Source organism: Aquila chrysaetos, chromosome 25 (genome assembly GCF_900496995.4).
Source record: "Aquila chrysaetos chrysaetos chromosome 25, bAquChr1.4, whole genome shotgun sequence".
Classification (NCBI taxonomy): Eukaryota; Metazoa; Chordata; class Aves; order Accipitriformes; family Accipitridae; genus Aquila; species Aquila chrysaetos.
In genome coordinates this window covers 2,093,823-2,110,184 of record NC_044028.1, presented here as the reverse complement: position 1 = coordinate 2,110,184, position 16,362 = coordinate 2,093,823, and the positions used below count along the sequence as shown (strand labels likewise).

General features: G+C 41.7%; 2 protein-coding genes and 1 long non-coding RNA gene across 30 annotated transcripts in view; 1 reads left to right on the top strand and 2 right to left on the bottom strand.

Annotated features, from left to right (window-relative positions):
* Positions 1-2,154, bottom strand: part of MSLN (mesothelin) — a 56,170-nt gene extending 54,016 nt beyond the window's left edge. For 27 of the 28 annotated variants that reach the window (XM_041120295.1, XM_041120289.1, XM_041120287.1 and 24 more), the window contains exon 1: positions 2,032-2,154. The gene's annotated coding sequence lies outside the window, so the exon portion shown is untranslated. Of the gene's footprint in view, positions 1-267; positions 284-2,031 lie in introns of those variants that run through there. The other variant, XM_041120302.1, reaches the window with a different exon arrangement.
* A 113-nt stretch (positions 2,155-2,267) lies between these two features.
* On the top strand, positions 2,268-16,124 carry CIAO3 (cytosolic iron-sulfur assembly component 3). Its single transcript, XM_030001736.2, has 11 exons — positions 2,268-2,378; positions 3,956-4,051; positions 5,629-5,772; positions 6,092-6,224; positions 6,626-6,760; positions 7,088-7,206; positions 8,364-8,493; positions 8,739-8,811; positions 12,121-12,258; positions 13,327-13,484; positions 14,533-16,124. Exons 1-11 carry the CDS (start codon positions 2,313-2,315, stop codon positions 14,769-14,771), a joined length of 1,431 nt encoding a protein of 476 aa, XP_029857596.1. The 5' UTR covers positions 2,268-2,312; the 3' UTR covers positions 14,772-16,124.
* LOC115335686 lies at positions 3,219-14,534 on the bottom strand. Its single transcript, XR_003921496.2, has 2 exons — positions 14,159-14,534; positions 3,219-3,753 (listed from the first exon to the last, which is right to left on the bottom strand). It is a non-coding gene; the product is annotated as an uncharacterized LOC115335686 (long non-coding RNA).
* Positions 16,125-16,362: the final 238 nt, after the last annotated feature.

The following is a 16,362-nucleotide window of genomic DNA, read 5'->3' as shown; positions in this document are numbered from 1 at the left end:
TCCAACTACCCCATCAGGGTCACCAATATATTCATAGGCCTTAATCCAGAAGAAATTAACCTAACACATAGTAAAATTGAGCACTGCTGCTAGCTCTGCCTTAGAGACACCACCACCTCTGTATAGAGCAGGGCCAGGTTCTTGCACAATCCCACCTGCATTTTGCCTGGAAACAGCTAACAAGATCCAAGCATTGCTGTACAGCTTAAAAGTCTCTATTATGCAACTACTGAATGAGCAACTCCACATAATTTTGTATGAACGTACCTAATTCTTGTATTCTTATTTTTCTTGTGTAGGAACTAAGTGCTCAGAGCCTGAAAGATTTGCTGGGACCTAATTTTGGGTTTCACCTTGAAGCAGGATATTCACAACAGCCATCAGCAGGTGAGTGAAAGAGGACTTAGGGGTTACCATCAAGTTTTCCCTAGTACTGACACCCTTGTATTTGTTTAGAATGCAACCAAATTCCAAAAGGCTTACATCTGCATAGCAAAAGTATAAAAAAAGGTTATTCTTTGTCTGTCTGACAGCAGATCTCTCCCACCATAGAGAAAATAATAGATTATCACATAAAAGAAAGGATGTGCCAGATTTTGCAGTGGGATCTCCTGGCATACACTCTGCTGCAAGCTCAGTATCACTGCACAGAATACTACCTATAGGGTCAATTGGAAAGTCACACTGGGTCACACTTAGTTTGCTGTGAAGGAGCAGCAGGACTGTTGCACACCGTATGTTCCCCAGTGCTTTGCACAACCTAATTGTAACCAACTTCACAGATGACTTTCACTCCTTCCCTTGGGAGTCTACTCCACTAGTAAAACATTTCCAAATGGGATTATGGGAAAGCTATCAAGAGGTGGAACAGTTATTCCAGACCCTTGAACAGATCATTGTCTCTGTGGATTCAGAACTGATTAGGTACCTTAATATTTATTTCAGCGCCTCCTGTAACCGGAAGAGCAACAACATATATGAAAAAACACACGTTTCAGATTTTTTACAGTGTTCTCCCCCTCTGGCTACTAAACACTGTTTTGTAAGATTATATCCTACCCCTAAACGATAACATATTCTAGCAGAATATGTTAGATGTATGTAGAGAGAAAGCTACACAACACTTCAATCAAAAAGGGTGTTTACTTTCTTCAGAGCTCATCGCTTCTTAAAAATAATCTAGAGGTGAAATTGCAGGATGTTAAAGTCATATAGAAATCTGCAGAGTCTGGTGTATTTGTTGGTAAAGTATGCTGCCTGGAGCCCCATCTTCACACCTTAACCAGAGCTTTTGAAGCTGCAAGGACAAAACCCAACAGTGCCTTCAGGATCAGGCCCTGAACACTACCAGTTTCTTCTCACATTCTGCCTAAAGCTATGCCAGGAAATGACATGCAGCTCTGCTTATTAACAGCACACTGCACATAACACTTTCCACCCAGGTACCTGAGAGTACTTCTACAAACAGTGCAAAAACTTTTTTTTGTTAAATAAAGCTCCTGTTAATATGTATTACATTGCATTCTACAAGAGCCCAAATTTGCAAGGCTTTCCTTGAAACACCACTGACACAGGGAAATCTCCAAGCAAGGTCTGCAATCAAGAAGATGCCAACTTCTGAAGCAGACAGCACTACAGCCTTACCAGCAACCTTGAAAAATTGTTACACTGCTTTCTCCACTACCTCTCATGTAAATAAAACTGTTTCCTTTAAAAAATTAATCATTTCTCACACTGAGCTTTGAACCTCTAATACACAAAACATCATCCATTTGTATGAACACCACAAGCCGTTCAAGGAGGATTTACAGCCTCAAATCCCTATGCCACATGGGCAGGAACCTCACCAGCTGCCACCCTGATGGAACAGCAGTCCCAAGAAGGGTGACGGGTATCCAAACCAACCTCACAAGTTCGAGGGCTTTGAGGTCTTACTCTCTACATGAACATGAAGAAACCCAGCACAGGCCTCACACTGTTTACAAGGCCAAGGGCCATGGTACCTCCCTCTCTATAGTGCCTACACCTTACCTCAGCCTAATACACCTTCCACCGCAGCCTATAAATCAACAAATGCCCTGCAGGCAGCCTGCCGGCAGAGCACCCTGCCTCAAGCCCCTCGCCCGCCATCATGGCCTCCCCTCCTCGCAACCCGCCCAGAACGCTCCGCGCATGCGCGCTCACCCCCCCTGCGCATGCGCATCTCCGCCCCCCGCCTTCCTTTCCGGCAGTGTGGCGTTTGCCCTTTTACGACAGTGTGGCAGCCTCCGCCCCTCCAGCGGGCTGCCGCGCTCGGCGGCGGCGCGGCCGGCATGGCGTCTCCCTTCAGCGGGGTGCTCCAGCTGACGGACCTGGACGATTTTATCGGGCCCTCCCAGGTGGGTACGGGCCGGGGGCGGCCAGGGCCAGGGTCGGGGCCGGGGGACAGGCCGCGGCCCTCTGACGGGGCGGCCCGGCCCTGCCCTCCGCCCCGGGAGCCGCGGGGTCGGCCCTGCCAGCGCCGCCCGGGGAGGGTGAGAAGATGGCGCTGAGGGGAGGGAGGTGGGTGACAGCCCTGGCCGTGCCGCCGGCCGGGATGGCAGCTCTCGGCCTGGGCAGGGCCCCCTCGGGCTGGCAGCGTGAGGGAGGCGGCACGGCGGGCACGGGGGCAAAGGGGCCAAGGCCGGCCCTGTCAGACGTCCTTCTGGTGCTGTTAAATACAACGGTAAAAGGGAAAAAGCACGGAGATACCTCGCCGTCTACGTCCAGCCAGCGTGCAGGGAATGGAGAGGGCGGCAACGCTGAGGTGCAAGCCTCTGTAAGCAGCTGAAGAGAAAAACCTTCGCCCAGCAGCCATTCGGTCGTTCCCACCCCGATCTGGAAACTGCCCTAGTAAATGTTAATCTAGACCCCTCAAAAAAAGTTTAAGCCTAAACAAGTTTCCTTGCACACTGCTCATCCACACAGATGCTCGTGCCAGTGTACAGGAGCAGGTGGCAGAGAGGTGGGAATGAGCAGCAAGGACGGGTCAAGACTGTTCTCTTCAGAGTCTTCAGGCACTAGCAAAAGTACAAAATAGTAATCCCAGATGTATTTGCTGACAAGTACAGCAGAAGAACTATCCTGAAATGAGATCAGTGGAATGGAGCATAGCAAACCCTATTAACTCTCCTTGCAGCACTTGGGGTTCCTAGTGAAGTCTTTCACATAAATAATGCAACCTGCTTTTCTGTTTCAAGTAGAGATCATAGTTTGTTTTATTCGGTGAGCATAACTGAAGAATCATAATGACTTGTTTCTGCTAGTCTCCGAATCTTGCAAAATGGAGTAAAGCTGGATTAATTTAGGGGGGGGGAACCTGCATATGTTGGCAGAGCAAGGACGGTAAAATGTAGAGAGAATCTTAGCTGTAGAAGTAGGACAAGGAGTCATAAGGTGCCTAAACAGTAAAAATTGCACAAAACGCAAACACCCTTGAGACTTCATCATAGAACAATACAGAAGACTGGAAGCAGTCCATCTGAGGTCGTCAGAGTCCTTTCGACATTAAATGAAACTTCATTGGCACTAGCCACATGTTGACTGTAGTGACCACGCCTCCATCAGTTAAAATTTGCAATGAAGAATGCAGGATCATCTGTAAGATTTTAGCAAGGAGGACTGTGCAGGCAAGCTTCTGTTCCTTTCAAGGCTCTGTAAAGCATAGCTGTGTTCTTCAGAAGGAACGGCAACATTGTCTTCTGGTTTTGGTATGATGCTGGAAAAGTGTTCCTTCTGTAAAAAAGGGGTAAGAAGTTTTTGCTTTTACATTTTCCCTTGGTGGTTATAGATGCCATAAGTAAATCCAGCATAGCTTAAGGGAGAGTAAGCGGCATTCACTCTAGAACTAGTGTTTGCATTTGATCATTCTAGTTTCTATTATATCTAACCTCTTCATTGCTCATCTCCTCACTTTCGGGCTTTATTTCTCCTTCAGGAATGTATCAAACCTGTAAAAGTGGAAAAAAAGCCTGGAAAAGCAGCAGCTAAGATCAGAATTGAAGCAGATGGAAGCTATTTCCAGATCAATCAGGTATGTGTGATTTTTCTTCATTATTGTGTAAAATATCCAGAAAACCTGAGTGTATTGTTAAGTATTTGAATAGTCTACAGCTATTTAATGCCTCAAAGAGGACCAAGATGTTAGAAAAGTGTCATTATTCCTGTCAGCATTTTCATATCTTTTTTCCAAAGTCCATCTTTTTAATTACCCGGTTTTATAAGCAGTAATTCCAATTTTGTGTCAGTCCTTTATGCTCTGAAACACTGACATTAATTAGTGATGATTTTCAGTATACAAGCACATAAGCTGAGAAGTCTATTTTGCCATCAATACTTAGGTATTAGCAATTCCTAGATTATTTGCGACAATGTCTTTTCTTATTGCATTATGTCATACAGCAGAGTGCTCACTCACAAAGAGATTCAATTAGATACTCTTAAATTTTGCCCTGATTTTTTTAATAATATTTCAAGTTATTTGTTAAATAGCCTGCAGAGTTCATAAGCCTCCTGCTTCCAAAATTAATGCCGAGTTTTGCAGAACAATTTTCCAGTTTACAGAGAAAAGGTTAGCATTTCTTAGTTAACCAAGCTCGGAATTCGTCTAGAAATGGTGCTTTTAACTTTAGCCAGATGATGACCTTTTGACTTAAAAAAAGGGGGATACAGCAGTTCCAAAGGAGTCTGGTTTCTTATTTTAAAATTTTAATTTAGTAGTACCTAATTGCTCGGTCTGATTCTGACTTTATTGAGAAATGACGTTCAAGAGGAGAGTCTCATGGGAAAACTGACTTATTCAGGTCAAATACTGTGAAAAATATTTCCTTCCAGTGGCAAGCCACACACTGTCTTTGATATGCTGCCATACAGTTTTCCCATCAGTGTCCATGTAAGTTTTGTACACAGAAAGATTGCAGAACACTCACTATCAATTAAAAATGTTAGCGAGTTTATGGTCTGGTTACACAATCTATTTAGAAGGATTGAAGTTCAAGTTCCTGTGAAGAAACAGTGCCAGTACTATTCAATAACATGAGCAGCATCTGATAGAGGTGACAAAGCTGGCATGCTTTCTCCAGGGTAATATTCAATGTGCACTGGAGATCGGTGCTTAAAGGCTTAGGATCTCTGTGGTCTACAGTTTTGTGGTTAAAATAGCAGCTAAAATCTGTAGCATGTTAGCCATGCTACCCCAGTCTTCAGCCATCCACAAGTTGAAAAACCAAGCGAGATAGGCCCTATTTGCTTCTGGGATAGTATAATTTCAGTGTTTTGGAGCAATGTTAGCCCACCAGATAGCACAAATAGTTGTGGCCTAAGCAAATGTTCTGTATGTGATGAAAAGTTATGTTCCTGGTCTTGCTAAAATTTTCCTGAAGTTCCTCAGCATATTTGCATCTTCGTGCCAAATAATCCTATTAAAACCAGCAAACTTCAAAGATACTTGTCTTCCTCCTCATCCTTCTAAAAATAAAAGCTACTTTTTTTAATGATAAACCAAGAGCATAAAAAGGGCAACATCTTTGTTACTAAATATAGTAAAGGTGGGAAAACTGCTACCTAATTCTACACTGTGATCAGAACTGAGTCTAATCTGTTTCTTTACAGGATGGAGGAGCACAAAAACTGGAAAAGGCTAAAATTACTCTGAACGACTGTTTAGCTTGTAGTGGCTGCATTACATCAGCAGAGAGTGTTTTAATCACTCAACAGAGCCACGAAGAGCTCTGCAAAATGCTAACTTTTAACAAGGTAGGTCACAAGTCATGGCTAGGTAGGCTGCAGAGTTTGAAAGTCTTAATAGATTGGTATGATGTTTCTGCAGAAGCATGTGTGGAAACAGCGCACATAAAAATTAGTTTCAGAGATCTGAGGACGTTCTTGGTGCACTGTTGCGTTTTTTCCGATTTTTAAAAAGTAATCATGGGTTTGGAAAGGACCTTTCATGTAGTAAGTTACTGACTTCACAGTTAAGCTGGGAGACACTTTCTGATGTTCTAGTGTCCTGAAAGTTCTGCATGTGCCGTACTAATATTGTCTGAACAGTGTTGTTGTTTGTTTTTTTCCAAAGACTGCCACTCCCAATGAACAGAAATTGGTGGTGGTTTCTGTTTCGCCACAATCCAGAGCTTCACTAGCTGCAAGATGTAAAATGGATGTTCTGGAAACAGCAAAGAAGTTGACTGCATTCTTAAAGAGTTTAGGCAAGTGTGGTATTGCATTCTGTTAATCACAGAGGGGACTACTGGGGTATATGTTAAGCATAACTGTTATGAGCGCACAAGGTTGATGTGATTTAACCTCCTCATGGACTCATAATGTTTCACAGTTGGCATTAGCTAAAATGCAAACTGTCTGCAACTTCAGTCACATAATAAACTTGCAGTGATGGAAGGAAGAAACTTTAAATTTTAGATTTGCAGTCCTCCTGTCAGTTTTGCTCATCTTACTGTGCTGACGTGCTAGGGAAAAAGGTTCAGTCTGAACTGCAGAGATTGATACTTGTAAATAAGATGTGCAGTTTGAATCGGCTTGATTGGAGGCTTTTTGTTGTAGTTTGCCCTATCTGTCTTGTGAATTTTAACACAGATGCTGTACTGCCTAGGTGTCCACTACGTTTTTGATACAACTTTCTCAAGAAACTTCAGCCTATTGGAGAGCCAACAAGAGTTTGTAAAACGCTTTCGAAAGCAATCTGAAGACAAAAAGGCTTTGCCAATGCTAGCTTCTGCCTGTCCAGGTATAGTATTAAATTAGTTATGGAAATAATAAAATGGCATACGAATAGTACACTAGAAAATTTAAATGGATAAATTTACTTAGAGGATTACTCTCTTCACAATACAAAGAGATCTTGGTGTTAATAGCAGTAGTGATCTATACAGTTACTTAATGATCTCTAAAACACTTCCTTTGCTTTTTGTTACACTTCCTTTGCTTTTGGGGCTGAAGTGAGGCTGAAAATGGTTATTAATGGGTACTAAGCCTGGGGTTAGGGTGATGGTGGGCAGAGTGAAGGGCCGCTTGTTTTTTTTTTAATTTAATTTGCTAATTACACTCTTACCAGGTTGGATCTGCTATGCAGAGAAAACCCATGGCAGTTTCATAATTCCTTATATCAGTACCACCAAGTCTCCACAGCAGGTCATGGGGTCCTTGATTAAGGGCCATTTTGCAGAACAGCAGGTAAGGGTCTGAAGCATACTATGCTTAATGGCAAACTGCTAAAATTGAACGCTTTAACCTAATATTTTTTTTATTTTGCTACATGTTATACATTAGAGTTTAAAGGTAAAAATTATCTTGCAGAAGCCAGCAAAGGCATTATCTTTCTCACTTTTATTTTATCTAACAAGAAGTTAGCAACTAGGGCAGTAATGCTAAGCACATGCTGCATGGACTACTTAAAACCTCGGCATGTTATTTGGAAAGGCAAGAGAAACTTATTTTTCAGTGTCTTTGTGCTCTCATCTTGTCTGTGTGTGGTATTTTCATGTTGTTTAAAGTTGGTGAATAACTTAAAATAAATTATCCTAAGACAAAACTTCAGTCAGCGCATACGTGCAGATCATGTCTTGTCTAAAAATTACTTGCTCGTTCCCAACTTAATGTTCTGTTTCAGTTTGACTTAGTTCTGTTCTCAGTCTTTAACCTTTGGAATCTTTCCAAATGTAAACTTGATATTTGAAGACTAGAGTTATACTGATAGCCTAGATTTGTCCAGTAAGAAACTTAAGCACCAATTCTGCTTGTATGATTTATTGTCCATTAACGAGCAGTGGTTTAACACTTGCATTAAGTAAATGCTGACATCTGCATACTTGTTACAAAAATTGGCAGCTACTAAGAATGTTTGGCACAAGATACTGAAACAATGGCCTTGAGTCAATGACTTGTTTCCTCAGCCTGTGCTTATTTCTTGGATGGTCATGAGGTTTTTGTGTGACTCCAGATCATTTCTTAGTTGCTGATGCAGGGGCTGGGGTTTAGTACTACGGAGGAAGTATATTCTCTAACTACATAATTAGGAGTTCACCTCACTGACTGACTTTGTCTTCATCATCTGCACTAGCAAAAGGAGGTGGAGGGGAAACCTGTAAAAGACCACACTGCTGACACTTGCTATAAACTAAAATTAGGTTCTATTAGAGAAATAATTTAATGTATATATAAATGTATGCGTGTGTATATATAAAAAAAAAAAACGTTCACTAATAGTGGGGAGTATTTCCAGAGACATGGTGGCATTGGTTTCATCATTCTTGTTCATACCTGGAAAACACCTCCCTCGAGATAGGTCTGATACTGGCCAATCCAACTGCACAGCTTTGTCTTTCTTCCAGCACTTAACACCTGACCAGATATACCACGTAACAGTGATGCCCTGTTATGACAAAAAGCTAGAGGCTTCAAGGCCGGACTTTTTCAACGAAGAGTACCAAACTCGTGATGTGGACTGTGTAATCACCACAGGTAAGCAGAGCCAGAGGTAGTCCAGCTAATACCTGGAAGCCTCAGAGCAAGGTGTTTGCTAGTTTTAATAACCCTTTGTCTCTAATAGAGGGTGCAGTGTATGGATATTGCTGTATAATTACACTTTAATAATGCAGCTCGTGTCCTGGTAAAAATTGCAGATGCAGTCTTATATACTGATCTATGGATTTTGTTTTCCTTTATCCCCAAAATAAGAACTTTTTATGTCTGTGGATCTGTTTTAGGAGAAGTGCTAAAGTTGTTGGAACAAGAAGGAGTATCTCTATCAGATGTAGATCCTGCTCCGTTGGATAACATGTAAGAACAAAATTTCATCTGCATCTTCAGTCATATTCTTTTTCATCCAGTATTTATAGAGTTCTTCAACAGAATTTGCCTTTCCACTACTGTTCTACAGAATTTGCATGTGTTTGCATTTGATTTGTATCACTGAATCAGTACAAATGTGCATTAAAATACTTAATCTACAGAGTATTGATGAATTTCCACTTTTGGAGAACCTGTAACTATTTGTTCTAGATTTTAGTTGTCCAAGGATTAGCAGCTCTCACTGTAAATCAGCAGGATTGCTAGAATTAGCTCTGTAAGAGTGTAACGGCAAAATAATTGTGCAGAGAAGTACAAATTGCACGACGGTCATTTACTTCAGTTACTCTCACTCGCAGTATAGCTGGTGGAATCCCACAAAAATCTACCTCCAAACTTTGAAAAGTGAAAGAATCTAGATCAGTGATAAAAGAGTTTGCTAACACAAAGCCTGTTATTGCACTGTACTCAGTTTGCTTGTCTCTGTTGCTAGCTATCAGAGCTACTGTAAGGATTCCAGAATTAAAGCATAAATAAGAAATATTTAGGTCACTCAACTAATCTCTAGGAGTCTCTGTTTGTAAAAAAAAAAAAAAAAAAAAAAAAAAAAATCTAAAACATGTGCAAACCAGATGAGACTTTAGTTGCTTCAACTGAAAAGTAACATCTGGTTAAGTGACAACTGCACAGAGATCTAAGTAACTACGGAAACATTAAAATCACATTTTACTCATCTAAATTGACACGCAGTGGTGGTTCCGCACTGAACGCTAAACCAAAGCATTCTTTTCTTCAGTTTAAAAGAAATGTCTTTGTAGAACTTTGCACATTAATAAACAGAAAGTCTACATGCGTGGCAACCTTTAAAAATTATAAAAGATGGTAAAGTGTATGATTCAAAAATTTACAGCTCAGACTCCTTAAGTTTTTAGGAGAGATTTTGATACCCCAAATATGCAGCATCTAGCGCATGATTAGAATGTGACACTAGTCTGTTTTCAGCTGTACCCCTTGCAGATGTGACACTTTCGTTTTGAAATTTGGTTTATTTCTAAATAGGCTTCAAGTCTTTCTAGTACAGCCAAGTGCCGTTGGCTGTCTTTGCTCAAGAATTGTCTCATCAGCACGTGTGTGTTGACAGCTATGAAGGGAAGCGTCCTTACGTGCAGCCTATTTCCTAAATTAGTTTTAACTGTTATAAACATAGGTCACTCCTGTGCTTCTGAAAAGGAGAATGTGAGATAGAGACGGTCTATTGCTGTCCAATCCCTTTCATGTAAGGGATACTTAATTTAAAAAAGAGATTTAAAATAATGTGCGTGCCCAGAGCCTCGGTTTCTTTCTGCTACATTTCAGTGGATCAGTAGGTGTAGGTTTCACATAACACATTTACTAGCACAGATCTATTTATGCACACTTTTTCCAGGATTAAGTATCTTTTTCTGACATAGTGTATGCACAGATTGCTCTCAGATCAAAAAAGAAGAGTATCCTCAGCTGTAGTAAATGTCTGCATGGTTGAGTTCCAAAAATACGACTTCAAAAGTTGCCCATCTAAACAAGTACTTCTGTTCTATCTGCTTTATTGTTACACCGCTAACAGAAAATTGGGGAGAAAAAAAGATTCTGAAGTGTTTGGGTTCCCTTAGGAAATGACATTATGGAAGTGTCAGTTATAACATAGAACTGAATGTCTAATTACTTGATAAAAATCTCTGGCCAACTTCTTAGGAGTACATTCTGAGCACCAGGCCTCATGCTTGTGGTGATAAAGTGCCTCTATAACCTTTTGCTAGCTTTAACATACTCAGTAAATTGACTGGTTACAAACGGCACGTATTCCTCAGAACTTGGAGCGTTCACATAAGTAGTCCAATGGCTGTTGTTCTGCTTTATCCTCCAGCACGTGGAAAAGCCCATTAAGAGGTTATTACATTTGGCAGCAAGAATGAGATAAACCGCCAGAAATCCCAGGACTTTTGCTGGTATAACCGTTTGCTCCAGGCCAACACTGAAGCTTACTGGCAGCCTCATTTTAAGAGAATAGCAGTACGTGAGGCCAGACACACTGAAACATTTTGTTAATGAAGCTCAGTTCCTGTAAACAAGATCAAATTAAAAATAGTTTGAGGGTGATTGCAGGCTAAAGTGTTGCCTTCTGCAGTTCTTCCAAAGCTAAGATTTTATCTGCAAGAGGCAACATCTTCGATTTGACTTGAAACTGTTTGGCCTGAATTCAAGTGTTTTCCCTTATGCAGCTGTTAGTAGGAGAATACAAGTGTCACTGCCTGATGAGTGCTTATAAGCAGATCCCTCATCTTGTTGCTTTCTCATAACAAAAGCTATTGTTGTGGCTTCCATCTGGTGAGCTATTCTCAGGAAACATTTTCTTGACCTCTGAATAGTTGGTTGTGTTTTGGCATGTCAGTGAGATGGAATTATTTGTGCAGAACTAGAATTACAGAACTTACGTTAACATCGTTGTTCAACACCAAAAATGTGTTGAACTTGAACCAGGATCCCACCAAGGACAGCCATGTACGGAGCAAATGTCCTGGCATCGTTAGATTTGTTCACCTTTGTTACATAACTTTAAGCACATGAAACCACAGAAACATGGATTTAATCTCTCTGGGCTTGTGATCATAGCACTGATACCTCCCTGAAGTGTTCTCTCATGTCCCAGCAACCACATCTAAAGTAGCTGGTGTCAAAAATTGTGTTGTAACACAGAACTAGAGCTTTCAGTAATGAACTCTGCTTTTGTTGATGTTGCAGAAAAGGTTTAGCACAGATGAGATGTCTCTTGGCTGAGACGGGACTTCTGCTACGTTGTGTTCTCCAAGAGAAGCTTAGGCTGCACAGACCCATACCACCATTGCTTCGTTATTTCCCTTCTCCCATTTCCAAGTGTAACCCAGGATGTTTGTAGAGGTATTAAACAGGAAGCTAACAAAATATGCATGTCAGATAATTGCCCTTGTAACTCAAACATTCCCAAACATATTTTTGATACGTGAAGATTTAAGTTGGCAGTGCATGGGTCAGGCCTTGTGACACATGACAGTATTTCCACTGAGCTTGACCCAAAGGATGCTAGGCAGCACAGGGTTAAGTCTGCTGGGCTCTGAAGCTATAAATAGTTGGTTCCCAGGAGAAAGGGAAAAGCTAGGAGCTCAAAGGGAGCTGGTCTGTGGCTTGTTCTGTTGCTTTTGAGTCCCCTGGACCTTTGCATTTGTGCTGGCTGTTCTGTTTTAAAAAAGATTCCCCCAAAACTGCTTCCTTCTTCCCTTCCCCCAGGTTTAGTAGTGCTGCAGAAGAGGAGCTCACTAGCCACTCGGGAGGTGGTTCTGGTGGTTATTTGGAGCACATATACAAGCATGCAGCCAAAGAGCTCTTTGGAATTCAAGTGGATACAATTCAGTACAAACCTTTAAAGTAAGAAGTTTAAAGTCCTACAGAAAGCACTATTTTTATTGCTGTTCTGTTCATGCTGTTATCTTGCTGATAGGCTGAAACTTTCTTTGCAATGTTAAACATTTTACTTAAAGGCATGGGAATTGGCTCCTCACTCCCACAGTTGCTGAGCAATAAATCAGCCAGCGCTCCACACAGCCTTTCCCTTGGAGACTTCTAGCCCCTTCACCACCCACACACTTTATTTTGGCCTGATGGATTTTCTCAGTATCAAGTTGCAGACAATTTCTAGAGTAATTTAGAAGACGGAGCTCACATGGATCTAGGCTTCCTCACCTACAGTCAGACCAATAAAGTAGATTCGTTACTAATCTAACTATCACAGAACAGAAAATCTTGTGTCAGGGCTTTGCGGCTCTGTTTTAACTATGTTGTGGTAAGACAGAAAACAAGTCACTTGAGTTTAGGCATGGAGGCTCATTTAGCTGAGATTCCTTCTTGCTTCCCAGTTATAATATTAAATGTACCCTTGGTAATGAATTATATCCCTGATTAGCAATATTTATGTTTAGGATTCCCTGGTCTAGAGAATCAGTCTAGAAACAGTCCCCTTGAGTCTCAATATGAAATACTTGATAAAAATCAAATTACTTACTCTTTTATCAGGAACAGGTATTTCCACTAACCTTAGGGGTCTGGAAGCCTTCAATAATGATTTGCTCCCTGGTTTTATGACCCACTGCAATTTAAAAGTTTCCTCAGTGGCCTCACTAATGTATGAGTTGGCTGAAGCCAACTCAGAAGGCCTATCACAATGAAACTTTTGTTTAGGCTCCATTTGCTTAGCTTTTAAGGATTTATTCAACACAGGTGTTCTTCAGCAAACTCAGTGCAGGTGGCAGGTCCTCAAACAAGAGTGGAAAAGGATCTGTAAGCTAGTTCCTTCATCTGTTTTGTTTGGGTGGCAAAGAACTAGGACAGCTTTCTTGAATAAGATTTCACAAAGAACTTTGTTTTAGCACAGGGCTCTTTGAAGTTTAAAATAGAAGTTAATTTGGATAAGGCATTTTCTCTGCTCTTGTTCCTCAGAAACAAGGACTTCCAGGAGGTGACACTGGAGAAGGATGGAGTAGTCGTGCTCCAGTTTGCTTTGGCATATGGGTTTCGAAACATACAGAACTTAGTGCAAAAGCTGAAACGAGGGAAATCGCCCTATCACTATGTTGAAGTCATGGCCTGCCCATCAGGTAAGACTGCACAGGGATTTATTTCACTGTTAGAATCCTTAGCTGTAAGAAGCTATATGAAACTATACCTAAAACATAAGAACAATGGGCAATTTCTCACATCCTGAATGTTGTGGCAAAGCCTTCAAACTCTGAAATTCTGATGCTGTGATTATCACATCTCAAGAGTTGTTTGTGTGTATATTTTCCTACCTAGAAGTAAATTCTTCAGGATTTAAGTAATCACAGTTAAATTCCATTGCGCAGAACTTGCATAAGTAGTGCTTTTAAGGAGATCCTCCTGGTTTTCCAAGCTGTTTGGTACATGAGGAGATTCTTCCTCTAAAATTGCACAAAATTGACCGTTACGCTTTTAGAGAATACTTGCTATGGCTGGTGAAGAAAGTCTCTTTCTGCCTGTTTTATTCCCTTTTCCACTTTGTGCAAGCCTTCCTTTTTCTCCCTCCTGGTTCCCTTCGAATCTGCTAGCAGAGAGCACGGGCAGCTTGAACCCAGCCTGAAGGGATACTGAGCTGCCACTCTTGGCTCTCTGAGCAACCGTTCTCTCCCCGAGGGTCCATGCAACTCCCAGCCCAGAAGGCTGCTCAGCACCAAGACACTGCTTTGGGCAACTCATAGTGCACCTCCACCCCAACAGCAAACCCAGAACATTATCCCAGGCATGTTTATCTTACCTTCAGTCAAGATCCAAGGCTGTTCTCACCGAGGTTGTGTTCTGCCCCTTTTCTGGAGGCACAAGATGAGAGCCAGAGCTCCCTGCTGCTTCTTGCCTCCGTCTCCCTGGCACGTCCCAGCCTGACTTGGCAGCTGTCTGTCACAGCAGGCTGAACTAGCACTGGGGCACGCTGGGCCAATGATCTCTCTAGGGCTGCAGCCTGCCCTGCTCCTGTTAGATAACTGGGGAGTAAACCACAATTACAATGGTGTTTTCATTTCTGTAACTGTTTGCAGGTGCAGAGTAAATTAACTGTAGTTGGGGGGGGGGGGTTCTGATAAAGCTGAAGCGCTTTCCAAACTTTGTGACATTTTCTCACTTTGTTGCACATAGGCTGTTTAAATGGAGGTGGTCAGATCAAGCTAGATGGTGAATCCAGCAAGGACCAGCTTCAGCAAGTTGAGAGGTTGTATGAGTCTCTTAAGACTGAAATTCCAGAGAAGAACCGGACTGTAAATGAACTGTATGAGCAGTGGCTGGGTGGTGTGGAGTCAGAAAAGGCTGCGAAAACTTTGCATACAGAGTACCACGCAGTGGAGAAAACAAGCACTGGATTTAACATCAAATGGTGAAGACTGACACTGTGAAGCCCAGACACAGATACTCAGTGCCTTTTTAACTCAATTGTATTTAAGGTTCTCAAAAGACAGCTAAAGTTCTGTGCCATCACGGGGAGTTGGCAATTTCTGACTCCCGTTAGGGATGAGAAGGTAATGTGCATATAGGCAGACAATATTAATTCCTACAGCTTTATAATTATTGAAGTGATGTAAGTAAAAACCAAATGCTGACTTAAAACACATGTCAAAAGAAGCAGTAATGCATCCTAGCCTCCACACAGTCTTTAAGGACTAAATCTGCGTTCCCTTTGCAACCCTGTTCCTACCAGAACTGAGGAATTCAAGGTACTGAAGGATTTGGCTTGCAGTAGACTGTAGCCTCACTGAGATAAGCTTTATGCTACATGACAGTATTACTCGTCCAGGCCTTGCTGTATTTTCACAGCGCTAAGTTTTATGGCTGTCTCTGTCGGGACATCCTCATTTAGTTATAAATGGTCTAATTAGACCTTGGTTCTGTTTTTCCATTCCACTGCCCTTGAGCTCCAGCTGCAGTATCTTTGCCCTGTCAGAGGGGGTGGGTGCCAGCAGCCTGGGATCACGTGAGAAGCATCATCTCTAGGGCTGTTTTATTGCCTGCTGAAATGTGACTTGAATGAATGATTAAGAAAAAAAAGCTAGAGTGATTTTTTTTTTTTTAACTATAACAATTGTCTATAACTGTGGGCAATTACGTCTCTCTCTTTCCCTCCCTAAATACACAGTAGGGAGTGTCACAGAATTGTCACATCTACCCCATCCTCAACAGCCAGTTACTGATGGATAATATCGTTAAATTCAGATAAAACAATTTTTTACAGTGTTTCAAGTAAGAATTTATTGCTAGCTTTCTTTCCAACGAAGGACAAAGTCCTTGGTGTCTCTGAAAGGTGTTACTTTACAAAAGTTAATAGAAGAAGGCTGTGAGATGTAATCATTACAAGCAGTTTATCAGAACAATCCAAGAGGTTAGTAAAAACACATCTGGTTTAATGCAGTGTATTACGATGCCTTGCCAGAAGACAGATGGATGTGAAACAGATTTGGTCTTCTGTTACTGGAGATGACGTGTGCCGGTCTTGCTATCTGTAATTTTACATACAGGTATTTGCAGAACTATTCACAGAAAAACAACTGAATGAATAACTCTGTTTGGTCTATTTAATCTGAATAAATTTTCCTGGAGTTACAATGCGTATGGGGAGGCAAAGGCGGTAGTGGGAGGATGTGCAGCTGTACCTGAACTCAAGAGGAAGGGACACTGGCAGATGGGGAATCTCTCCTTGTGACCACTGTAGCTGCAAGTAAATACGAACTTAAGAATCACGTTATTGAATCACTTCAATATTTCTCCTTTTTCCAGTTACTGCTATGTGAGGAAGAAAGGACAGTGCAGAAAGTAGAGTTAAGTGGACGAAAACTAAAACCAAAGTTGCCACATTGGTTTGTTCCTTCAGAGTCAATACAAACAGATGGAGCTGGTTACTGCATCTAGCCCAGATTGAAACCTTGCCCGGACCCTCGTCAAAGATAACCCTCACCCAGTTACTGCCGACCTTGAGCT